The 27,180-nt window shown below is 43.2% G+C and overlaps 1 protein-coding gene across 7 annotated transcripts in view; it reads left to right on the top strand.

Annotated features, from left to right (window-relative positions):
* The window catches only part of ARHGEF28 (Rho guanine nucleotide exchange factor 28), a 311,929-nt gene that overhangs the window by 142,165 nt on the left and 142,584 nt on the right, over positions 1-27,180 (top strand). For all 7 annotated transcript variants that reach the window (XM_027100839.1, XM_027100838.1, XM_027100840.1 and 4 more), the window contains 5 exons: positions 1,905-2,088; positions 5,417-5,597; positions 8,812-8,884; positions 20,852-20,907; positions 21,475-21,535. In XM_027100839.1, the coding sequence (XP_026956640.1) occupies positions 1,905-2,088; positions 5,417-5,597; positions 8,812-8,884; positions 20,852-20,907; positions 21,475-21,535 (555 nt within the window). The remainder of the gene's footprint in view (positions 1-1,904; positions 2,089-5,416; positions 5,598-8,811; positions 8,885-20,851; positions 20,908-21,474; positions 21,536-27,180) is intronic.

Here is a 27,180-nt window from a genome sequence, read left to right as displayed (position 1 = left end):
TGTGGGATCTTCCCAGACCGGGGCACGAACCCGTGTCCCCTGCATCGGCAGGCGGACTCTCAACCACTGCGCCACCAGGGAAGCCCTGAGCCTTAGCAGGATCTTGAAGGGGGAAGGCAAGGTTGGGATTTGTTGAGAACTCGAAGTTTGGTTTAATGAGGGTCTTTGGATGCAGGGGAGGAGTGATGGCAAGGGGGTGTCAGGGAAGGGATTTTGATTAGGTTTAGATAAGGATCATGATATAGTAGTTAAAGATTGGTTTTGCGGCTTAAACTGTCAATGCTTCCTGCTAAAGAGTTGATGGGCCTTGAAGGAAGTTCCTCTGATGAATAGTCAGTCTTTGCCTAGGCAAGAGTCTCCTGGACTGGTGAAGTTATGCTAATGAAGACGATGGAATAGCAAAATCATATTAGTGTAGACGGTAAGCTGGGTGGCGAAGTAGGTAGTTTTTGTCTTCAATGTCCAAGCTGTGTGGGAGTATGTACTTTGTGTTCACAGATTTTTCTCGGGAGGTATCAGAGGTCGAACTAAGAATGACAGATGCTCCAAGTAGCAGCTGTAGCCATGTATTAAAAGCTAACTGTCATGGGTGGTCATCAGGGAAAGGGCCATTGGTCATTTATTCATTCAACAAGCAAATATTTATAGAGCACATACACATGCCAGGCACTGTGCTAGGATAAAAGGCAGATGAGGTCCTACCCTGTTGGGCCTTCCGCTCCAGTGTGATGCAGCATCCTGTGGATCTCTTTCAGATTACAAACAGTCAGTAACATTACTTAACTGGAGGGTATGTATAACTCAGATTCTTACTGAGTACTTATTCTGACAGATCTTGAGTGTTAGGATTTTCATGTTCAGTTGTTAAGACTAGGTTTGTTTTAAGGTGTGTCTTGATGTCGATGGAGTTCATGGGCCTAGCTTTTTCAAATGTAAGCAAATGTATTCTTTTACATGTTTCCAATGTAATGTTGATCATGGGCCAGCTGTGTTCCAGGCACTGAGTCATTGTAGGAGAAATACAGGAGGACAAACTCTATACAAATTAGACAATTTAAACATACACAAATAATTGAGATTTTAGTAGTCAGTTGCCATTCAACTCAATAAATACAGAGTGACTTCAGTTTGCCATATACCATGCTAGGTGTTAGGAATAAAAAACTTCCAGGATGCCCTCAGCCTGTAAGAAGATACAGTCGGGAAACAACCATAAGACACAGCGGCGAACACCAACAGCAAAACCCAGACACAAACCAAGCAGGAACCCCCTTATCAAGGGGGATGTGAAGAGGCACAGGCTGAATTTTTGAAGCAGAGCACTGGTGTGTGTGGCTTTGGCAACCCTGAAATAATCCCAAAGCCCTAATAAATGGCTAGGAGTACCTCCACAAAGTTTGAGAGAGACCATGGACTCAGAGTCCATTTCTGCCCCAGCTGCTGACTGGAGAGGAGCACCTCTGAGGACAAAAAGTGGAAATGGAGGCTCCTTGACATCCTTGGCCTCTAGTAGCCTGTCCTGCTAGGGTAACAGCATCTCCTTAGAGGACACCTTGGAAATTGACGATGTCTGTTTCCAAAGGATGGTGTGCTCCTAGCACTTGTTTTCCATGGATGACCTCACTGAATGTGAGTGAGAGGTGATGTGAATGTGCACCATAGTGCACAGAACAACATTGTACCAGTGATGAGCGAAGCTGGCTCCAGCACCTCCCTGACCTTGCACAAATCACTTGACCTCTCCACATCTGTAAAGTGAAGCTTCTGGATTAGATGCTTCTGATGGTTCCTTCCAGCTCTGACATGTTTACTATTACTATTCTTACTTTGACAATCTCTTTGATAAAATATATAAGACAAACTTTTTAAATGAAAGAACTAATATTACATGTTTCTCTTTTCAGTTTCTCTACATAGAGAGTCTCTCCTGCATCTGGCTGTGAGATGGGGCCTTGCTAAGCTTTCCCAGTTCCTCCTGTGTCTCCCTGGAGGAGTCCAGGCCTTGGCTTTACCCAACGAGGAGGGTGCCACGCCATTAGACTTAGCTTTACATGGTGGATGCTCCAAGCTGTTTGAAGACATCACAAAGTGAGTTTGGATACCTGATAGATTCTCTCTCAGTCTGTTTCTCTGAAGTCTTCCAAGCATTATGGAAAAATTAACCAAACCACGAGCTAACATTGGTTTATATTTTACCGTTAGTTCCCATGTATAAAGTACAGATACACATATCGTACATAAACAGATATACACATATATTTGGTATTCACATTTCGTGGGGGAGAGGGAGTCAGGAAAAATGTCTTAAAAGGCTCCATGGTTGGGGGGCTGGCTGTAAGAAGAAGAAAAATTGGGAAACACTAGCCTAACCCCTACTTATCTTTCAGGTTTTTGCTTAAATGTCACTTCATCAGAGAGGCCTTCTATGTTATGGTCTTTTACAATTATGATTAATTTACAGTATTAATAGTGATTAAAATTATGATTCATTTATAATATAAATCATAATTTATAATTTTATATATAGTCATCATTTATTTCATATATGTCTCCATCCTAAATCATTTGAGGACTGAAACTATTTGTTTTACCCACTGTGTTCAGCATATACATTCATTGAAAGAATATAAGTTTTTGTTGAATCAATGAATAACAAACAAACCCCAAGATACTGTGTAGCCAATGGGCTGGTTATTAGGATCTAGAGATAATGGAAATGAAATAATTTGTCAACTGTAAAGTTCTCTATGTTGAGGATGATACCAACATTTTTAATGTTTGTTACTTAGAGTGGTTCAGATTGGTCATTATATCCTATACAGTGGTTTCCTTGACTTAACATGTGGTAAAAAATAAGTGGGAAACTACAATGAAAATGATAAATTACTACATAAATATTAAATATTATCAGTGTTATTACATGGTGTGTCTTAATGGACTGGTATGTTTCATTTGTCCCATGGAACTCAATGTAATTAATTTACGGTCATATGCTACCTAAGTGCATGTTGAAGTCACAGCTTTCTGTTTATTTTTGTTCTTACTTGGTCAAGTGACCGCCAACTAAGGAAAGAGCCCATCCCAATGGAATTGCCTTTATCTTTGCTCTACCGTGACCCCACTTTCTTTAGCTAAAAAGGGCAAGGCAGGACCACTTCCTCTGACTCTGTCATTGTGGATAGTTCAGGGTTACATTGAGGACCCGGAGCCTCACTTCATCTTTGGTAGCTTTGTATCTTTCTATTGTGTCCAAGACCAGAAGATGACATGTGTTTTTAAAGTTTACACATCCTCTATGTCAAAAAAAACCCCAAACAACCTAATCAAAAAATGGGCAGAAGATATAAATAGACATTTCTCCAAAGAAGACACACAGATGTCCAAAAAGCTCAACATCACTAATTATCAGAGAAATGCAAATCAAAACTACGATGAGGTATCATCTCTTACCGGTCAGAATGGCCAAAAAGTCCACAAACAATAAATGCTGGAGAGGGTGTGGAGAAAAGGGAACCGTCCTACACTGTTGGTGGGAATGTAAATTGGTGCAGCCACTAGGGAGAACAGTATGGAGGTTCCTTAAAAAACTAAAAATAGAGTTACTGCATAATCCAGCAATCCCACTCCTGGCATATATCCAGAGAAAACCATAATCCGAAAAGATACACACACCTGAATGTTCATAGCATCACTATTTACAATAGCCAAGACATAGAAGCAACCTAAATGTCCATCAGCAGAGGAATGGATAAAGAAGATGTGGTATATATATATACAATGGAATATTACTCAGCCATAAAAAAGAATGAAATAATACCATTTGCAGCCACATGGATGGACCTAGAGATTATCATACTAAGTGAAGTAAGTCAAACAGAGAAAGACAAGCATCATGTGATATCACTCATATGTAGAATCTAATTTAAGAAATGATACAAATGAACATATTTACAAAGCAGAAACAGACTTACAGATATGGAAAAGAAACTTATGGTTACCAAAGGGGAAACATTGGAGGGAGGGATAAATCAGGAACTTGGGATGAACATACACACACTACTGTATATAAGATAGATTACCACCAAGGACCTACTGTGTAGCACAGGGAACTCTATTCAGTATTCTTTGATAACCTTTAAGAGAAAAAAATCTAAAAAAGAATGAGTATATGTATATGTATAACTGAATCACTTTGCTGTACACATGAATCTAACACAACATTGTAAATCAACTATACTCCAATAAAATAAAAAATGTTTACACATCTAATAAATCCATTCATGGATGGGATCAGAAGTAGACTGTAAGCTAAATTTTGATTATGTGATGGAGTTTCCATTTTCTAAATTAATTACAAAAATCTTATTGCTCAGCCTGAATCATTCACTTCAGTGGCTTGTAGTTGGCATGGGGCATTGTTTTCTAGAAGATTCTGAAGTCCTTGCAAATAATTGTGTCAAGAGTTTGGGGAGATGCCGCAAATCTTAGAGTACAGGTGCTCTTAATGGATCTCTTTTGTCACTCCATGTGACAGAGGTAGCATTTTTGTGGTGGGAGCTATACTATAATTTTGTAAATATACAAATGCTGATTAACAAAATGAGGTAATGGAAGAAGAGAAAAGAGACATAGAGCTAGTTCTGTGAACTGAAGAATCTGGGAGCGTCTGGGGGCTGTGACAACATGCTGAGGCAGGCTGTAACCTGGGAGCACTAGCGTCTCCCTCCCGAGGCCTCTTTACCATTGCTACTACATGACCTATAGGCCATCCAGAATATTATGACATTAACCATGAAGCCTACATAGAGCTAATAAACGTGCAGTTGTTCTTAACCACAACAGAATGGAAAATAAGCCAATATTCAGGAATTTAGTTTGGGAATATTGTTCCTTTGTTTATGAATGAATTCAAGAATGCAACACGATCAAATTTATGCAGGTTTTAATTTGCATGAGGAAATGATTTACAACAGTAGACCAGTGTGTTGTGAATATCTCGCTTGTTTGTAACATCCAAACCTCACCATGCCCTCTGGAGATCATATCTGTTTTCCACTGTAATCGCCTAATAAACTGTCTGCTGCCAGCTAATTTGTGGTACTAAATGTGGTAGCCATTAAGGCCAGAGGCATCTTTTCAGGTTAAAGGGAGAATGAGGTAAAATGCTATGTTTAAGAGTCAGTATTGTTGCATTAATTATGTAAATCTTTATAGTATATAATATATGTGAAAAGCTTTTCATTTGACGTCTTCTCTAGGTGGAAAAACAAAGATGACTTTATTAGGATCTATTTACATGATCTTATGTACCTATCTTCAGTAGGTAGCTTTTATGGCTTGTTTTGCCAGTTGGGTTTGTAATATCAGGGACAATGAAGGGTATTGGGACCGTGGGTTTTGATTTGTGATGTTTCAGCTTCCAGGGCAGACGTTCCCCAGGTTTCTCCCGAGTGCAGCTCAGCGAAGATGCCTCCCTGCGGTATATTCACTCATCAGAAACACTGACCCTGACGCTTAATCACACAGCCGAGCATTTGTTGGAGGCGGATATTAAGCTCTTTAGGAAATACTTTTGGGATAGAGCCTTTCTCCTCAAGGTTTGTGCCCTTTATTGTGGTATAAGACATAATAACTCACGCTCTTTGAGAGTGCAGACAGCAAACTCGTTGTTTTGGGAACACTATTTTGGTGGGGGGTAGCACTTTCTTTTTTTCTAATGGGACTTTGAGGGACATGGAATTAGAAACTGTTACACCAGTAGAAGGAAGATTATTATATGATATTTTGGCGGCAGGTAGAAAATAGTAATTTGTGTAATATTGTTTCCTTTACTTTTCATGAACCAGTGTCACTGATGTTTAATATTCTGATATTGGGTATTTTCTATTAGCTTATTGACTGTATTATAATTCTTATCTAAAGCAGGTACCTTTAGGGTTATTTTAAATCAATAATATCTTCTTCTGGGATTTCTTAAGGCTTAGATATAGTTAAGCCTTTGTTTCAGTGTACAGATTCTTCTTGAATGGGGACTGGTCACTTGAGACCAGTTCTTTTTCAAAGAGATTTTCCCCCCTCCCACCGTGGCCCAGACGTCAGCTTTGACTGTTATCAGAGCATGCCCATCTCAGGGTTTAAAATGTTTCATCTTCACTATTTTTATTTTTTTGTTGAATCTGGAAGACTGTAAAGCATATTCATATATTTTAATTATTATCAAGTAGAATGTTCTTTTGAGCAAAAGGGCTTCAGTCAATTTAGTCGAGAGTGCTCAGGGGTATAATGGATTCACTCACCAGATCGTGTGACACCCCCCGGCAAACCCTCTGCCCCCGCAGGCTTCTCAAGCACGTCCATTAATGAGCACCAGTTTCATGACTATATAGGCTTTACAAAGTAAGCAGTCAGTTTACTGTTATCAGAAAACTGATATTGGTACTTATCAGTTCTGGCTTTTGTAAAATGTTTGCTTTATATAACTAAATTGAAGGTTTAACCAGAAACATTATATAGCCAAGATTATTGCTTACTCCATATAGGGTTTTATTAAATAGTTAAAATAAACATGCTCTTCAGAGTGTGAACTACCTCTGTTGGGTTTAGGGAGTTTAGTGGATAATTTTCTGCCATACAATATTTCCTCATTTTGCTTAAGGGTCCTTTCTGTTTAAAGAAACAGAAGTTCTCAGCCATCCCTGTGGCTTCTCACCCAGGCCCCCAGGGGTGGCTATTTCAGTGGGGCAGAGGCTGGGCCTGGCCCAGCAGCCTTACTCGGGGTGAGTGCCTCTCCCTGCAGTTTCAGAGGGGCAGGGCTCAGCAACACGTGTGTCCTTAGAGGGGACACTCAGACTACAGCAAGACCACAGAGCTCCTGCAAAGGCTAGAGCATGCTCCACGTAAAGCAAAAATTCTGAACATTCGTTGCATTATAAAAACTTCCAGCTTCTTCGGTCGGATTCGTGATTTCTTGTAACTTGAGATAATTATTACTGATGACATTGGGGGAGATGTAGGATGAGTAAATCTAGATGCTTTAATAATTGATCGTAGTGGACTTTACAATAACAAAGACCAAATGAAGATTACTTTCCAGTTTATCAGAGATTTTAATTTTATGGAAAACACTTGATAAAAGAAGAATCCATTGCAGTGGGATGGCCTTGTGTTCCAGGTACCAGCACCCCTTTTTCGTTCTTCCTGTCCTAAGCTTTTGGCTGGGTAGTGCGTAGGGAGACTGAGAAGGGAATAGGGCTGAGGTTCTTTAAGACACTGTGATATTGTAACTTACAATAAGAAATATATCTGGTCTCCGTCCATGGTTCTTGGCTCACAGCCCCCAGACCCTTAGGATTTCCTAAGTGTGGAGCGGATAAAGGTGTTTTTTGTTATGTTAATGAGGCAACTTTTGGAAAGCACCTAAGGATGGGGGCTAGTTACCTGTGGAGCCAATCGCCTGGTAAATTTCAGTCCCACCTCCAGGGAGGGGAAAGGGCCTGGAGATGGAGTTTAATCACCAGTGGACAGAGATTTAATCTGTCATGCCTACGTAATAACGCAAGCCTCCATAAAAACCCCAAAGGACTGGATTCGGAGAACTTTCTAGGTTGGTGAACTTGTGGAGGTACTGGGTGACGAGCCTGCTAGGAGGGGCATGGAAGCTCTGTGCCCTTTCCCCATACCTTGCCCCATGCATCTCTTCCATCTGGCTGTTCCCGAGTTATATCTGCTTATAATAAACCTGTAAGCTAGTAAGTGGTTGTCTTTGGCCTTGAGCCTGCGTGGTTAGCCCTCTTTTAACCCCAGGTACTCATGCTACCGTCTCCTTATTACCTCTCCAGACATTATACCTGCTTCGGTCCATCCGTTAATTCCATGGCGGGCCCTAAAAGAGAGAGTACTGTGTCCTGGGAGTAAGGCTGGGAGCGGGTAATAGCCACAGAGGGTGGGTGATGGGGTACTGCTTGTTCCTTGCCTCTTTGTGATTTGGTCAGTTATGTATATTTTCATGTTCTCTTTGCTCTGGCCTCAGGATGTCCTGAAATAGTCATGAGCAAGGCACTTGATATGCTGAGCTTAATAACATGCCCGGCGGGGGTGGATTCGGGGCTCTGGGTCAGTTGTAGGGTTGCTTGCCTCAGTTTACCCATGTATTTGTTTTGGAACATGTGCTGATGCAGTCTTGGGCAGTTTTTGACACATCAACACATAATTCTGTCTCTTCGCATTTTCACTGGCTCTGGGGAATCTATTTGAAAGGAAAATACAGAGGGCTCTAAAGGCATCTTCTCTCTACAGATCACAGCTCAGTCTTGGCCAGGGACAGCCTGCACCAGCATGTACCAACATGTAGCTCATCCTGGGTCCTCCCTGTGATAGTGGTCCTACCCCCATCTCCAGGCCCCCAATCCCTGTGTCTTAGGGTGTAGATGGAGGTTGGTCTAGGTGGGCAGATGCGTCAAACAGAAGTCCTTACAGGTTTCAAGACTTTCTGTTCTCTGTCCCCCTTTTGGTTCATGCGTCATGTTCCTGAGAACCTTCTGGTGGTGTGATCTGGGGAAGCAGCGAGGACTAGTGGCAGGGACAGTTTTGGCCCTTGTCTCTGGTTCCTCCCGCTGTCTCTCATGTCATCCGGGGTGCTGCTTACATGTTCTCCCAGCAGCTTTACCACCCTATCTGCCCCTGCCTCTCCAGGCCATGCCTCTGGCCTGTCCCGGCTCTGAGATGCTCGATTGTGATTTTCATCTCTTGTTGCTTATCTGAAGCCTCAAATGGCTTTCAGTGATTTTTTTTTTTTTTTCCTTCCTCTCTTAGGCTCTTGAAGAGCAAGAAGCCAGGTCAGAGGAAAAATCAGATATGCCCTCCAGCACTGCAGAAACCGAAGAAGGTACGCATGTTCCTTCCCGATCCCGGGAACCCAGAAAGAGCTCAGAACTAACTAGTCACCTGGGAGTTGAAGTGTGTGGTGAAGAGCAGGAGCTGAGGGAGGCAAGAGCAGGGTGCTGGGGTGCCACTGGGCCCCGGGGTCCTCCAGCAGCACCGCACCAAGGTACTGTGTGTTTCCACTTTTCATTCGGTTAGCATTTACTGGGTTCCTTCCACATTCCTGATCTTTGGGGACCTCTCCTGACACGCAGAGAGTGTTCCCCTCATTTCCAAGTTCAGTCCGTTCGTTCCGTTCAGTCCTCCGTCACTCACCTGTTCTCCAGCTCGCTCCACCTGTGTGGAGCTCCTGCTCTGTGCTGGCCCAGGGGGTCTTAGAGGATGGAGGCTGTGGGGGTGTCTTTGTTGCCGTGGGTTCTGGGGAGCACCACTGGCGTGTAGAGGTGATGGGAGGGGGCGCGCTGGGGGTTCTTCAGGGTACAGGCGGCCCTACCCAGCCCAGGTTGTGCTGCACAGCCCTGATGGAGCTTCAGAGACTGAATGTACAAATCTGCTCGAGGTGGGCGTCCACAGCAAGAGGTGTATGTTTAACATACATTGTCACTACTCTGTTCCACATCGTAATGTGGAATCGTGTTGGCGGCGCACCTGGACGTTAACACCCAGCTTGTAGGCAGGAATATCGTCCTTCGTTGTTTTCTCTAACTTGGCAGTTTGTCTGGGCATGTGATCTCTACTTCTATTCAGGTTCTTTCCCCTTTAATGTATGCAAGTAGGTCTGATCTGTTAGCAAGTCCTAGTAATAAACACGGGTTTTGATTCGCTGGAGTATCTTAGCCTCTGTTCTTGAATACTCCTGTACTATTTATATGGAACGGATTGTCGTTTTGTTTTTTGTTTTCCAAAACCCAGTGGTTTTAGGACTCTGACCATACATCACTATGTCTTCCAGGGTAGTCAGGGCAAAGGTTTTAATACATATTATCTTATTATCAATTACGATCCTTTTGCTTCATATTTTAGAGTGCTTTTTATTTTTTGAAACTAAATGCGAGGTTAGGTTTATTTATGTCTGGGGGTAGGGTTATATTATCTACTTAATTTCAGATCAGTGGAGCAGACATGACAAAATATCTGTTAATGTAAAGCGACAATAGTCTGATAGGGCCGAGACGCAGCATGCTAGATGCTGGGGTTAGGGAGAAAAAATAGGACAAGACTCCTGTTCCCAAGCCACCAGTGTCGACAGCTGGAAGACCGGTTGTTCTAAGTGTGTGTGCCCCACGCACCTGCACTCAGTCCCGGGTTAAGCCAACCAGTTGAGCTTCCCACCCAAGCTGCACCGCTTGGGCCCCTGTGGAGTTGCCCTCGCTGCTCTCCCCTGTGGGTGGTGCGCTGGCCGCGTGGAGGGAGCTGCAGCTTGCCGTACCTGCCCAAGGAGGTGGTGGTGAGTTTCACACTTTCTCCTGCAGACCCGTGGGAGAAAACTCCGGGCTCATGTCAGAGTGCTGTCATCTCCTGAGCATTGGGCTTGGCTTTTACTACCCTGACAGTAACTGATCAGGTTTCTTGCTTCTAGTTGGCTGGTAAACCTGGTGCTAAGTTTCTGGCCTGCCGGTTGCAAATTTGTAGGGTACTGCTGACCGCGTTTTGTTATTACCCTTATTTCTTAAGCCTTCACTCTTGCTTTTCCTTTTTTTTTTTTTTAAATCAACTCCTGATTTTTACTCTATCATCGTATACATTTTTCTTCCCTTGTAATCCACCTCCAAACTGACTTAGAACAAAGCGAGGTCTAAACAAGTGCTGAAATTCTAAGTTCTTGCCCTCAAGGGACTGACAGTTTGGGACTAGTGCAGAAAAACAAGCTGTCCCAGCACAGTATAAGTGCTATAGGAGTCATAGGCAAGTAATACTGTGAGAACTCTGTGGTGTGTGATGGTGGTCAGGGAAAGCTTCTTGGTGGAGGTGACCCTGGAGCTGTGATCCAAGGGAGGGAAGGGAATTCTAGACAATGGGACTATATGCAATACAGAGCCCTGAACCAGATGATGCATTGGGGGAGACGCAAGTTGTTTTGTGGTCCTGGAGTATAGGGGTGTGTATATGATGCCAGGAACATAGGCCTGAAAGAGAGGCAGATCAGCAGGGCTTGTACACAAGGCAAGGAACTGGAACTCCACCTTGACAGCTCTGGGAACTGTTTTAAGCAAATTAGATCAGGTTGTTATTTAGAAAGGTCACTCTGTGAGAGTGTGAAGAATAGGTTGGAGGGGCCAGGGGCTGCTGAGAGTAATACAGAAGACAGTCTGCACCATAGCAGTATAATGAGATTGGAGACAGAGGGACCGATGGATACTGTCCTGAAGGTGTAGGATGTCAGGTGGGTGTCAGTGGCAAGGGAGAAGGGTGATTCTTCCATTCCTGGTGGGACAGGCCTTACAGGAAGCAGGATCATGACAAAATACCTACTCAGTTTTAGACAGGTTGAGTTTGATGGGCTCAGGGGGGCAGGCAAGTTAATACACCTGGCTGCCAGCTGGACTGAAGTCACTCAACCAATAAGCAAAAGAATTTGGACAGAAACTCAAGTTCTCTAACACCAAATAATTAACGTGTATATTTTACAGACCTTGTAGACCGTGCTTTTATCTGTATATGTTTGGAGGACATGTTAAAAACTGTGTGCACATTCCAGCAGAGGGCAGTATTCACCTAAAGTGAAAACATTCAGTTAGCTTTTGTTCATTCATAAGCCTGCAGGTGACTCAGCTGGAAGAACAAAACATTTTGAGTGTAAGAGCTTGGTTGGTTGTTTTTTTTTCCCTTTAACCCCCAAAGCAAACTTTCCCTTTGAGATCTCACAGAAGATTCTTAATAGATAATGTTCTGCCTCCTGGGGCAGTGGGTAGAAAGGGAACTTTTAAGTGTGTATCTGTAGCTGCCATTGATTAAAAGATTATAATACCTTTAGCTTGGAAATTTACTTTGTCTCTGGTGGTGTGATAAATGGTTTTATTATTGTCTCTGAACCAATTATGTTTCCATAATTTCATGATGGTAATTGTCCTCCCAGAATGATGGGATATTATTCCAAATGAATTATATGGCCAAAAGGTCACCTCATTTTCACTGTGTTCAGATGAATAAGCTAATTATGAGTATGTATTGATCCACCAACTGACTCCCTTTTGTCCCTTGCCGCCTTTGTCGTTATTTGATCTCCTACTCTTGGAGTTCCTAAAGAGCATTGTACCGAACACCAACCTTGGAAGATGCTCTGAAAAATAAGTATTCTTTGTCCAAATAAGTAGAAAATGCTATATATGAAACCCCCCTGTTGGAAACTGAGAATACGTTTAACGTTTTGTAGGTTCTAGTTAAGTCTTGCAGTCAGGAAACCTGTGTTTCTTGTTTAACCTCACAGTTCTCTAACTTGATCATGGGAGAATCCCTTTTTCTTAGCTCTCAGCGTCTCATGAAAATGGTCTGTGGAAGGTGCTTTGGAAATGTTGCTCTTCCTCATCTCCCCTGATCCTGCCCTTTCTTTTAAGCTTACGTCCTCCTTTTTCACGATCATGTGGGTTCTCTCCATCTATTAGTACATAATGCTCACACTGGGAGGGAGCTAGGGAGGCATTTTTAAAACTACTCATGGTCATCTTGAGTACTGAGATCACCCATGCCTCGCCACACAGCCCACTGTACCTTTTTTTTTTTTTTTTTTTGCGGTACGCGGGCCTCTCACTGTTGTGGCCTCTCCCGTTGCGGAGCACAGGCTCCGGACGCGCAGGCTCAGCGGCCATGGCTCACGGGCCCAGCCGCTCCGCGGCATGTGGGATCCCCCCAGACCGGGGCCCCCCGCTGTAATTTTTGATGTTTTTCAGGAGGCTGCTGCCTGCCTAGAGTCTATGGGGCCATAAGACAGGCAGCCATTGCAATACTGTTGACCATTCACTGTATGAATCCATTTTCTTTCATTATTTTGGAGTTTTTAAAAAACCCTGTGTAATTTGCTGTCTCGACTTTTATGTGACGAGTCCTTTACTGTGTTCACTTCTCCCCATTACTTATCTTCCACGTTCTCATTCAACGAGGACATGAGGAGTAGGGATTGGAACACGAGTGCCAGTCGCAAAGGGAGAGGGCAAAATCACCTCCTTCAGGGCTGAGGCAGCCGCTCCCAGTGGGCTCAGAGGCGCTTCCTCCTCCCCATCCTGTGCGAGAGGCCATGGGTCCAAACGCAAGGCCCGCTCTAGGCAGGCAGACGTGAGCCCTACAGGCCCATTGACTTACCCATTCAGTAAGTCTTTTCTGAGCACCCACTCTCTGCCAGGTACGGTTCTCAGCACTGGTGATGAAGCAGTAACCAAAAAGGCAAAGAGAAAAAAGCCCTCATCTCATGGAGTTTCCTTCCATTGAATTTCACTCACGCCTTTGTGGAGTGACGAACACTGCTCGAGGTGCTGGGGACGCAGCTGGGAACCGAGCCAAGTTTGCACACTCGGAGCACACGTCCCAGTGGCCATGGAGAGAGGGACATTTCTGGGAGTCAGGAATCAACTCTCCCCATTTTGTGCACAAGGAGGTGGCAGCAGAGAGAGGTCACATAACTTGTGTGAGGTGACACAGCTTGCCCAGGCAGTCGGAACTCAGGTGGGTAAATGGTTGCCCACCACACTGTAGATACCCCCCACCCTTCTCTAACAGACTGTTTTCCTATTTAGTCTTCGGGCTGCTGCTCTAGAGTTCTCTCCAGCTTTTGTGTGATGGAAAAGTGCAAAATTGGAATCATTGCCTTGAAACGAGCTCTCCTCCATGTGACCGACCTGTCTCATAAAGCCCGTACGATGGGAGACTGTGACCCACATGCAGGGACAGGTCTTGATGACACATCAGCAACAAGCAGACTCTGCTAAAAACCTCAGCTCTGCCATGAACTGGCTTCTGAACAGGATGCAAGTTACTCAGCTGTGTTTCCTTTTGTGGAAAATGGTGGAGTGGGAGTGTCATTTCATACTTCCTTCAAAATAAGGTTTAAATGAGAAAATACAGGTGGGGCACCTTGATCAGTATCTGACTGTGGACGCTTAGCCAACACTGTCTTGTGATGAGTGCAAGTTATAGCACGTGGCTAGAGCGGACTTAGTGGTGATCATGTGTGTGCTGGGATATCAGGACACAGCTCTTCACCTCGTGGTGACCAGGTGAGCAGATTTTCTGCTTGAACATTCCTTAGACGGGGGTACAGCTCTTCTCTCTGTGCTCTACGTGAGTGAAATGGGAAGAGGGAGTTGTGTGGTGGATTCTCCTTTTTTAAAAAATTTTTATTGGTGTCTAGTTGATTTACAATGTTGTGTTAGTTTCAGGTGTACAGCAAAGTGAATCAGTTTTATATATCTATATATCTCCACTCTTTTTTAGATTCTTTTCCCATATATGCCATTACAGAGTATTGAGTAGAGTTCCCTGTGCCATTCAGTAGGTTCTTATTAGTTATCTGTTTTATATATAGTAGAGTGTATATGTCCATCCCAATCTCCCAGTTTATCCCTCTCCCCTTTCCCTCTGGTAGCCGTAAGTTTGTTTTCTACATCTGTAACTCTATCTCTCTTTTGTAGATAAGTTCATTTGTACCCTTTTTTTAGATTCCACATATGAGTGATATCATATGATGGATTCTCCTTATTTGAATATCTCCTGTGAGATATTATTGGGAAAACCAAGAAGTCTTTTATCCATGCAAAATTTCCTTTCCAAGATTTTTCGTTTTGAATACTATGGCCCAATGTCTTTTTAGAACTGTTGAATACGGTTCCAATGTCTTATCAAGATGCAGGTCCTTTAACCAGGGTGGCTGGGACCTGAGGTGTTGGGGATTTAGGACAGCAATTAAGGAGGCTGTTCTGCAGGGGTGATTACTCAGCTGGATACACAGCTCTTATCTTAGCCTCATTGTGGAATATCCATCCAAGGGCTTGGTCAGTGTTGCTGCCTAGAAGCTAGGTACCTGGGCATTTGCAAGACAGTTACACTCCATACCCGTAGAATGTACTTCCTAGCCCCAGGAAGTCACCTGTGCTGCTTTCATTTGACAGAGAGGCTCAGTCTTCTCTCTGTTTCTTTTAGAGACTGACTTTGCCAGTCCATGTTCTCCTCCTGCCTACAGAAGAGAATGAGTTTCATCCTTAAAACGCCAAAATAAGATCTCAAGCTGATATGATGCTCATTTTGTATATTGTTATAATAATATTAGTATTTTCATATAAAGAAAAATTCTGCACCTTGCCTCCCCCAGTTCATCACAGAATTAAAGAATCCTAGTTTGAGCTGGAAAGAATCTCAGATTCCTCAGAATTCACCTAGATACAACGGATTCTGCTCCCATCTGCTATGGCTACTTTGCTCCAGCTGGGTCCGATCAGCAGGTTAGGAGGAAGGACAAGCATTTACTAAGCATATCAACTGAGGAGTCTAATACAGTTGAAATAAGCTTATAAGTTGAAGGTATATTTAAGGAGTTTTTCCCCCTGAATTGAAATAGACTCTAAGTGTGAAATCTTAGGGACATAAAAGTATTCCAAAGAGAAAATTGAATCTTGTTTCTATTGTTGAAAGATGACTTTGCCTCATTTTATTCAAGCAGTTGAGTGAATTAGGAAAATTCTGTCCTGACCTCAGTTTGAAGTATAATGATTTAGAGCTTTTGTTTAGTTGATAGTTGCCACCAAATTTTGGGGCTGAGGATGATATCTTTCATTTTACTCCATGACTTAATTTTTGACTGTTTGAGATCTTATGGGGATGGGGGGTGGGGAGGGTGGGAGAGAGTGCACACTCTAGATGTAAAAAATCTATATTATAAAAGCATATTAAACATAGAGTTACCATATGACCTAGTGATGACACTCCTAGATATATACTCAAGAGAAATAAAAACATAGATCTCCTTAAACTTACACACAAATGCTCAAAGCAGCATTATTCATAACTGCCCCAAATGGAAACAATCCAAAAAGTCCATCAGCTGAGGAATGGATATACAAAATGTGATCTATCCATACAACGGAGTAGTATTTGGCAATAAAAAGGAATGAGATACGGACACATTATAACACAAATGGACCTTGACAACATGCCTTGTGAAAGAAGCCAGTTACAAAAGACCACATATTGTATAATTCCATTTATGTGAAGTATCCAAAATGGGATCCATTAAGACAGAAAGTAGATTAGTGGTTGCTGAGGGCTGGGGTGGGAGCAGTGGTGGTCGGGGAGAAATGGGTAGCGAGTACAAATGGGTATGGGGTTTCTTGTTGGGGTGATGAAAATGTTCTAAAACTGGTTGTGGTGATGATTGCACAGCTCTGAGTATATTAAAAATCACTGAATTGTATACTTTAAATAGATGAATAGTATGGTATTGAATTATACCTCAAAGCTGTTATATATATGTGTACATACATACATATATATACATGTATATACATGCATATATGTATATACATACATATATATACAAATACAAATATACAAATGCAAATATATATGTGTATATGTGTGAAGGGAATATACTAAACCATTAATGGTGGATTTATGGATTTTTTTTCCTCAGTCCCTTTCAAGTTTTCTGAATTACTTTTGTGACTCAAAAAAGTGTCACGAATAATTTGAATTAAAAAAAACCACTACGTATTTCAAAAAAGATGTCTTAATTTTTTTCTGAAAGAATTCAGAGTAGAAATGTAAAAATTATATTGTAAAATAGCACGTTTTGAGTTGCTTGAGGTCTTCTCTCGCCTTGGCATCCTCTCCCTGACTGCTGATCCTGGGGGCTTGGATCACTGGGGGCCCGGTTGAGCTTGTTAAATTATATGGAATGTTGGGACTCATGGACTAACAGGGCTCATGTTGATATTCCTATTGATAAGTGCCTCATTGTTTCTCCCAGTCCATATTTATACTGGGAATGCCAACAGCTATCAGTTGGCATTAGTAAAGGTGGGATTAGTACTCCCACCTTTCGAAAAAAAAAAAAAGGGAGTAATTGAGATACTGAAACAGAAGATCAGAGTCTTATAATAGCCTGTGAATTGAGAGGGGTAGATGGTTTTTCAAATTTTTTCCCTTTGCCATTTTAATTCTCTAGCAGTTGTGAATCAGACATGCACACTAGGGTAAAATATTAAGGTGACTCGTGAAGTGAAGTCCTCAGTGAAACTCCAATGCGTAACTAGAGAGGAAAGGGTGACTTTTGGGCTTGCAGAGCTGAAGGGGTGGGAGGAAGCCAGGGGAAAAACATTCATCTGTCTCATCCAGCTGACAGTTCAGAAGCTGTGATGAAATAGCACCGGTATTGGAATATTTGAATTAGTAATTTAGTAAAGTAAACAACTTTCCCTTTCTTGTCCCTAATGATCTGTTGCATCTCATCAGTTATTTTGGGCCATCAGATCTACATGGAGGAGAGAAACATTTATTCAGCATCTGTAATATGCTAGGCACCCTGCTTGGCCCTGGAGATACAGGTGTTGGGCTTAAATTGATTTGGACCCAGCCTTCCCAGAGCTAATAGTCTATTGGGAGAAGAGGATTCATTCAAAGACTGTGAACTACCCTATGAGTCCCTTTGGGCATTTGTGGGGCAGACAGAGCAAGCTGAGAGCATGACCGTGTTTTCTTTTGTGCTTTTGATGCTGCCCTGCATGTCTAACCCAGTTGGGGACTTGATCGTGGAGAGCTGAACCTGAGGGTCGGGGTGAAGCAGCAGTAGTTGTCTGGCTGGCTCTGATCGAGATCCTTTTTGCCTCCTTCCTGGGGGAGGAGTCAGATGACACAGCAAATTGTAGCTGAAGAATACTGAGCACCCTGTATTTTCCATGTAAGCTTTGTCTTTGCTTAAGTCCAGCCTCCATGGTCCCATTTCTCAAAAGGAGACGGTATGACTTGTGCCCAGAGTTGAGCTCTATTAGGCTAATCTGTTTCCTAACAAGACACTGGTATTGATCTTATGCTGTTTGCTAGTGCAGTGTCCCTGGTGAACATGAATATTAGAGATTATTTCTTGATCCATTATAGTATGGCAATAAAAAACATGTTTATGATGTTTGGCAAATCTGATTTAGGAGGTGGAGGTCCTTCCTTCTGGGTAGGCCTTGAAAGGGACATTAATAGGTCTTTAAAACAGAATAGCTTGGGGTTACTGATATCATTATCTGCTGAAGGTTGCTATAGCAATGAGTGGTTTGATTGCACTGTGCAGTTGGTGGTGCAGTGGGTGAGTGTAAAAGGATCCTCGTCATTTAGCAGAAACTCTCCTGGAGCAATTTAATTAAACTCTGGTGGAAGGAGTGCCAAATTCTTTAAAAGCTCTAAGACATAGTTCTGTATCATCCTAGATTAATTAAAGATACATGATTATCCTGTCACAAATTTTTTTTTAATTTATTTTTTAAATTTTTTTGGCTGCATTGGGTCTTCATTGCTGTGCGCAGGCTTTCTCCAGTTGCGGTGAGCGGGGGCTACTCTTCGTTGCGGTGCACAGGCTTCTCACTGTGATAGCTTCTCTTGTTGCGGAGCACGGGCTCTAGGCACACGGGCTTCAGTAGTTGTGGCTCGTGGACTCTAGAGCTCAGGCTCAATAGTTGTGGCGCACGGGCTTAGTTGCTCCGCGGCATGTGGGATCTTCCCGGACCAGGGCTCGAACCTGTGTCCCCTACATTGGAAGGCGGATTCTTAACCACTGCGCTGCCAGGGAAGTCCCACAAATATTTTTAATGATTTTGAGATAGTTTTATAACCTTGAAAGTTGTTTTAAAAATGATTATACGTTTTATAAAGACGTCTATTTTAACATAGTTTGTAGTATTTGTTTGAATATTGAACAAAATTGCATTAGACTGTAAGGAAAATGTAGGCTGGCAGTGTATGAAGACTAGCCTTTTGAGAGGGGTAGGGAGCTGGAATCTGAACATACCACTGGAGGGGACTCTGAACATATTACTGGGTGAACACATCCTTTGTTGTTACAGGTGGATCACCTGACGATACCTTCTTCATCAGCAGTCTTGAATAAAATATGTATTATTCTTCTGCATCAGTGTTGTAGGTACAGAATTCTTTAGAAATGCAGAATTGTTATCATTTAAAAGCATATGGTCTGCAATGTCTCTAAAGGAATATCCAGTGACGGGCAGTAAAAATGTGTGTGACTCTCTTGCTGTCTCTGCAGATGTGTCTGTTGAAACTTCAGTTCTAGTTACCCTCCTTCACCCAATTTTTAGGATTTGGGTATATGTATTTTAAAACAGAAGACCTGCTGTGCTCCCATATGGTAAACACTGGTGCTTCACATCAGTTTTCTGCATCTGTGCAGTAGAACGAAAACTATCTCTTAATACAGTGTTTTGGACTTCGGTGCTTAAACAGCAGGCTTTTGAAGGGTGAAGGTGTCTCATTTTGACATTCCCATCGCGGGCCCTCTTGTTCTGCAGATGGTACTCTGCTGCCACCTGGAGGCCTTTTGTGGGGTGTGCATGTAAAGGTAGGTGGGGTTACTGAGGAGCACAGGTTGCCCAGGCTGGGTGTCAGCTACAGCCTTGTCCTTACTCCCTGTAGAGGTCAGTTGACATGACCACATGAAATTGAGGCTATTACCCTTTCATTTTTATCATAGAAGCTAATATGCATTATGAATTCAAGAGCAATATACTGTTGTGGAGGGCAGATATCTTACTAACTTGCTTGATATAAAGCAAATTCAAAGTTATTGTTATGCAGATTAAAAAAAAATACATCATGACTTTGTGTCTGTTGACTTCTCTGCTCCATCCTTACCTTGTTAAGATTCATCATGGAAAGCCACCTAAACGAAAACCTTATACTTTTTCTAAGCAGAAACATGGATGGCAACTGGCATTGTTGCCAGGCAGTAAGAAGGGCTTGAATAAATCCACTTGGAGGTTTGAGGCCTCATGTGACTGAAATTAACAGGAGTGGCAAAGTGTAGGAGGGAATGCCTAACTTAATGGACCTGGTGGGGAAACTAAGGGGCTCCCCAGAACTGGCATCCAGCTGGGCCTGGGGGGCAGGGAAGCTGAGGGGTCGAGAAGAGGGCCTGGGCCCACAGTGTTGTATATTAATACAAATTCAGGGTGAAGATTTCCATCCAGCTGCCCTTGTTAGGGGCGCCCAACACTTCTGTTTTCCTTAGGCCCAAACCTACTTTGGGTGGTTATTTCAATCATGGGCTCTTGTTTACGGGCAACTGAGTATTTGGGAAGAAAACCAATCAATCAGGACACAGAGAAAAGCACACCTTAAGTGGACCTTCCGTTCATCCCAGAACATCATGACCACTGATGCTTCCAGGAAAGCCTCTATTCAGAGCGAAGGCCGCCGGTGTGCATGGGGCTGGTTAGTGCAGAGCCTGGCACTGTCTGAGGTCCCAGCCCAAGGGCTGTGCCGATGTTCTTGACATTAAACAATGGGCAAGGGAAAACCAAACCTCATCTAGAATGAATTAGGCTCTTTTGAGACATGAAATCGGTGGCACTTGAGGAAGGAGACGTGGGATTTCCTCAGGTGGGTACGAGTCACGTCCTTAGAATCTGTGCTGTTTTAGAGGCTTCGGTCAGTGCACAGCCTTCCTTCTGAACCAGGGGCATTTGTTTACTTAACAATCATTGGCTTCCTCAGGATTTCCTGTGAGAGCTCCTGGACTTGTTTACATCTTGGTCCACACAAACAATACCAGAGCGCGGGCTGTCAGGTTATCAGATACTCTGCTCTTCGGAGAGTTGATTTTTAAGAAGCCTAATCTAAAACCTAGCTCCACACAGACGGCTCTGAGCAACTCATTTGCATTTGTCATCTAGTTTCTATTTTTATTTTCCTTTTTATTCTTCTTCCTTTTTTTCTTTTAATGGAAATTCCTATCAGCAGATCCTGATAAGAATTATTCCTTTTGCAGAGATTAAGGATTCGGCGGTGTCCAGCAGATCATCGCCTGGAGAGGAGAACGTAAAGGTAATGATTCCCTGCCCATTTTCATCTTTGTGTTTCTCTCCAGAGTTGAAGTAGAAGTGAAGACCTAGCAGTAATAAACATAGGATAAAAAAACCAAAGCAAAAAAACCCCTCAGGGATATGTCCCAGGGCACATTCAGAATAACTTGAAATTGCTTCCTTTATCGAATTTTAGATCTCTGCTCTTAATGAGCAAACCTAGCTGTCTTTCTGGGTCGTAGTTGTCTATGCAAGATGACTGTATACCTTTTCCAAAAATTCGTACTTGAAGATGATATCTACAGATGTTTGCCAACAATGCCATTGCAGGAATGAACTTGGGAGATATTCTCTGAATATAAAATAACCTATGGATAGCTTTTAGGCATGCATCAGCTTGGGACAGATTCTTCCCTTATTTCTAGCTCTTAATATTACGTACAAGACTAATTTTCTGTTTATGTGTGGTGACACATGTAACATGTCTTTACTGATGTTTTCTTAGGTTGTTTTTTCATTTGCAAAAATAAACATTACTGTTATCAAGTAAGTAACTTGTAAAAAAGCCACCTGACTTTATCTTTTCCAGCGTATGAAAAGCCCAGTGGTTCAACTGAATGAACATGAAGACCAGGACAGTCTATATTTGGGTATGTTCCAAAATATTGCTCCCCCCAGCATGCATATGGGGGTATCACAGACCCAGGTATGCAGGCGACAAGAAGAAAATCTACTTAGAAATAAAATCTTCCTTCCTGGGGGCCTTGTCTATTTCTTGAAACCCACCCAGGTAAATTTTTTTTGCAGCATCAGTTATAATACTATGACTTCAGGCATTCAATCTCCATTTACACTCTAAAAAACAAAACAAAACAAAGAAAGCAATCCAAGCTTTTCTAGACAGTTTTACTCTGAGTCAGATGTTGGCTCGGGGCTTGTCATATGTTACCTTGTTATTCCTATGAGGTTGGCACTACCAGCTTCCGTTTCAGGTGATGGCGACTGAGCCCACTGGTAGAGGGTAAATGGGGCAGTTGAGACTCATAACTTCATCCTGCCTGGCCTCAGAATCCCCAAGTTTACCGCTATCCTATTTTTTTTTTTTTTTTTTTTTTGGTGGTACGTGGGCCTCACTGTTGTGGCCTCTCCCGTTGCGGAGCACAGGCTCCGGACACGCAGGCTCAGCGGCCATGGCTCACGGGCCCAGCCGCTCCGCGGCATGTGGGATCTTCCCGGACCGGGGCACGAACCCGTGTCCCCTGCATCGGCAGGCGGACTCTCAACCACTGCGCCACCAGGGGAGCCCTACCGCTATCCTATTTTGATACCCGGTAGGGGGGGCCCTTGGAGCTGAGCCTGTGTGATCTTATCCCCTGGCCTCAGGAAAAGACCAGATGCTTATCTTGGGTCATGGATCTGATGTGGGTGTCCCTTCAAAGGAACCAGGAGCTCCCTTGGCAAGGGGAAAGTATTTCTCCCCTTGGCCCTGGGAATTCTTGTCTGCTCACAAGCATTGTAATTCACCACTCCCCAAGGGGCACCTCCCCAAATCTCCTCCTCGGGCATTTTCTAATTCTTCAGGGCTAATCAGGGCTCCAGACTTAACCTTTGAGTTAGAGCCTGATGAAGCTCTTGGGGGTTTGAGGACATGCACAGGCTGGGCTATCAGCAGATGCCTTGTCCGGGCACTTGGATGGTCTGGGGCTGATAAGTGGGAAGCAGATAATCCAGAGATTGCCCAGTTGGTTTCTTCAGGCTCAGTGAAGCTGCAGCAGCTCACACACCTGGAAGGTGCCTGGGCAGAGCAGTCTTGGGAGTGGCAGGGGTGTGGTGGTGGCTATGGCAGTGACCAAGTGCTTGGGCTGATGTGAAATCAGGGAAAAGCAAGACAGCTCCCTGGGTGAACTTAGTAGCGAAGGTGGGTGGCCTGCGGAGCCTGGCGGTGCAGGGGGCTCCCTGGGGAGTGCAGGCATGCAGCAAAGCGGTTACAAGAATAAAGCAGGGTGAGGAGGAAGCACCCTCAGCATCGGCTGGCTGTGCTGCTTGTAGTTTGGCCACACGCCAGAGGTGCTTTCTGGCTCTCCTTGTGTGAGGTGCTACTGAAATTGGAATAGAAACTAGATCATACCGGGCTTTGTGCACACCTTTAATATTTCTGCTATAGAAGGTAAGAGTAATGATTTACTTCCAGAAGAGGGGAAGAGGAAGGAGAAATGAAAGCAAACGTGCCCACGTGGATGAGTGTCGCGGGCTGTTGAAGCCCAGAGCTCGACTGCCGCTCACGCATGCAGGATGTCTCATCTCCAGATTGCATCATGCTCCCAGGAATGTTCGCTTTGAAGAATGTTTACCGAGACAGGTTGCTGGTGGGGGAGGAGTGCTGGCTGTTAAAAGTATTAGATAGCAGGATTATTTTCACGTTAGGCTTCAAAAATTCACTCCGTTCTCAAACCGGTATCCTTGCTGGGTAAGAAGGCACATGTTACGGACATTGCAGCAGCCTGACCTAATCGGGGTGTTTTGTCAGTAATGTCGTGTCTGAGGAGGGACGTGATAAAGAATTTGAGAGAGACAAGCGTGTATGACATTAATCCGGTGATTTATGAGAAGGTCTATGAATGGTTTATCCCTTGTGCGAACATTGGCTTTGTTGTTCATTTAAACTTGGTGGATTAGGAAAGGTCACCTGATTTTATGCAAAGAACATAAGAGAATCAGGTGGTAAGCTGGTGTCTGGAACCGGAAATGGCTTTTCCCCGTGGCCGCTTCTAAACCGTTCTACTTTATACGTGCTTATATTCTGCTTGGTCTCTAAGGAAGTGCTGATAAATGTGGCATTGAGGTATATGGCTTTGCTGATTTGTGTTATTCAAAATGGTGTGACATGAGTTTAGTGCGATCTCATAAACGACATCAGCGCCGTTCCAGTGGAACTTTCTGTGATGACGGGCATGTTCTGTATCCGCGCTATTCAGATATAGCCAGGTAGCCACATATGTCTATATAGCATGGGACGTGTGACCAGTGTGACTGAGGAACTGCCTTTGAACTTTATTTTTTGCACTGGACAGGGAAGCACCAGAGTAAGCTCCCTTTGTATTGCTGTCGTTGGCCCATGAGCATCAGGAACCGGCTCACCATTAGTTTATACACTGCAAATGACTACTGATTGGAAGAATAAAGTCTCCAGTGGGGAACAGCTGGTAACCTCATCCAAGCTGGCGCCCCCGAACCACCACAGTAGTGAGTAGTGATAGTAAGATTACATTTATGGTGAGTCCAGAAGTGAGGGCCCCGCTCTCTGTGGATAACTGTGAGGGCTTGGCCTTTTGCTCAAAGGGGAGAGTATGAGTTGAGCGCTGGGGTCCGATTCTGTCGCTGCCATGGTGAAGAGTGAGACTCCTCAGCGTGCAGTGCCTTCACATTCTGGTCAGGTAGGGTGCGGGGAGAGGGCAAAGCATTTGGAGAAAAGGGTAGAAGAGAAGGTAAATGAAATGGGTCAATATGGAAATTAAAAGGAAGGAAGGGTCCATTTGGCTCAAGGATATGGGGCTAAATATGATTAAGGAATAGAAGCGCAACAGTGGGCAGCTGTGACTGTTGTACCAGGGAGAAGTGATGCGGACATCTAGCGGGAAACATGGACAACCTCTGGGAAATACAGTGGAGAGGGTGAGCTTTGGCTGCCCCGTTGGAATACCAGCTGCAAACAAAGATGCATAAGCCATCACTGGATTGGCAAAGCCGGAAACGGCTTGCTTAGTTGTTGTCTTGCATACTCTTCTTTTGAAAGGTTGAATCTGAAAAAATAAAGCCATGTGCCTGATTAGAAATTCAGATTTCCAGTTAAAAGTTAAGTGTGTGCCTGAGGACTGTGAAACAAGAGTGCCAGTGTCTCAGGTGGGTTACAGAAGCCCCTGGAGGGTGACACTCCTGCTCCCTCAGCAAGTGATATTCAAGTGTGGGTGAGGTTGTACGGGACAGCCCAGATTTAGTGACACTCATATTGAAACTGACTTTCCTGCAGTCATTTATCAGCCTCTGCCTGCACTGGACTGAAGATGACTTGAACTTTACTGGCTCAAGCTGTGTATTGTATGACCATTTGGATGGAAAAATGAAGGATTGGTAAAACCGACGTGTTACGACAAGAGCTCGGAGCACGTTTAACTTTCCCCGTGGGAGAAGGTGGTAGGGAGGTAGAGACCCTAGGGGCAGTGGTGGTGGAATTGGCTGGCATCCTCCTCCTGCCTGTGAAGTCTCGTACCGTGAAGTGCTGGGCCGGAAGTGGTGCCGTATCTGCTCTTTGGCTGGCGGAGAGAGAGGTTGATGCAAGTGCCGGAGGTTCTAAGCGTCATATTGTTATGCTTAGAAAAAATAAATTAATTTTGTCTTTTGTAATTACAGAAGTAATAAATGCTCACAGTAGAAAAATTAGAAATTTTAGAATAGAAAAACAGCCCTATCGTTCTGCCACCCCCAAAGCAGCGACTATTAAATTTTGGTGTGTTTATGTGATCATAGTTGTGATCATGTAAACAATAGAATTCTATGTCCTGCTTTATTCATGTAACATTATATGCCATAAGTAAGCTTCATTTTAGAAGGTAGCTTAAAATGATGCTGTACATTTTTCTATGATTACTTTTGTATGAAGAAGGGAAAATGTCATAGATTCTTTCCACAAGTATTTATCGACCAGGAAAACAAAACAAAACCCTCCTTTTTATAATATGTATTGTTGATTTTACAGAGTGGCCCAATTGTCAGTACATGCTGAGGCTCGAATCCCAGTTATTGGTTAATGCCCTGGGTCACTTCCTTGCTGTTGCTCTTCATTACTTATATGTAATATGAGAAAACCTCTTAATGGGTGTTGAGGCTGGGAAGGTGGGCACTAGGGAGACACATGAACCAAAGCTGGATGTGAAAGGAAACCTGACTTGATACCAGAAAAACTCATCCAGACGAGTCGGGAAGAGAAGGAAGCAGAAACAGAAACAAACAGTAGGAAGTGAGGTGTTTCAGGGTGCTCAACCCAGCTGACACAGACGAGACAGAGAGAAACAGAGACCCCGCATAGGAAGCTTAGGAAAACATCACCAGAGGGAAACTGGAAGGAAATGATTGGGAGATCCAAAGAACAGTCCCTCAGAACAGAATGCTAGGGGCAGCAGGAACTCTATCCAAGATCTGCTTTTGTGGGTGTGTCTGGGAGAGTCCAGGCCCATGGATTTAGGTGGTGAGCTGGGTGGAGACGGTACAGTCAACAGTGCTAGTCTGGCAAACCACCAATAAGTAGGACTAATTAGGTTAGTCTTTTCTTCTTATACTAACTTAAAGTTTGGAAATGGAATTGATGCTACTAAGCTATAAAACCTTATAAAACAGCAATTTTAAGTTGCTTGGAAACATCTTGAAACTTTATTTGCAGAAGCAAGGTCCAAAATGTGGAATCTTAAGATCTAGGACCCATGTCACTGGAAGCTGGTCCTCTTTCGGCTGTGATTATTTCGTAACTCATGTGTATCTATGTTGAGATCTCGGAACTGTTGCATGAAACATGAAAGAAAAGAAAAAAGGAAAAAAAAGAGAGAGGGAGTAACCTTAGCAGAGCTCTTAGCCTTCTGAAAAGTAAGTTTTCAAGCCTAATTTCTGGCAGGTCTCTCTTTATGCCCCGGGCTACAAAAGTTTTGGGTAGATTTTCTTCTTTTCTCTTCTGTTTTTGGGGTCATCTTTCCACCACAAACCAAAGCTTACCAGTGTTTCGGTTTTGAAATAAAGGGGCTGGGGCTGGAGAAATATCCCAAGAAGATCACTCGGAATGCAGTTATTTGTAAAAGTTCTGATTCAGATTTTATTCCTTTCCTTCACTTCAATGAAAATTTCTTATTGCAGTTGTTGAGGTTTTAAAAATTGGTTTTGGTAGAAGAAATTGCCAACTTACTGGAATTCTGCTGAGTGGTATAAGCTGAATTTGGTTCTCTTATCACGAGTGTTCCGCCTTTTCTATTTGTGGTTTCATTCTCTGGATAAAATTCTCCTTGTGGAATGCGAATAAAGCATTTTTCTTTAAATTAGACAATTGGAATATTTATTGACAGACTTTTATCCCGTAAGTTAAAAAAGAACTTAGGGGTTTTCAGGTTAATATAATACTACAGACAAGGAAATGTGAAGGAACTAAAGTCTTATTGTAGGTGTAATGTCTTCATGTTATCGTCTTTTCTTATAATTTTTTATTTTTTTATTTTTATTTATTTATTTATTTATTTATTTATTTATTTATTTATTT

Source organism: Aethalodelphis obliquidens, unplaced genomic scaffold (genome assembly GCF_003676395.1).
Source record: "Aethalodelphis obliquidens isolate GAN/ISIS:26980383/991018 unplaced genomic scaffold, ASM367639v1 scaffold4, whole genome shotgun sequence".
In the NCBI taxonomy this organism is placed as follows: domain Eukaryota; kingdom Metazoa; phylum Chordata; class Mammalia; order Artiodactyla; family Delphinidae; genus Aethalodelphis; species Aethalodelphis obliquidens.
This window is presented reverse-complemented; position numbering and strand designations above follow the sequence as displayed.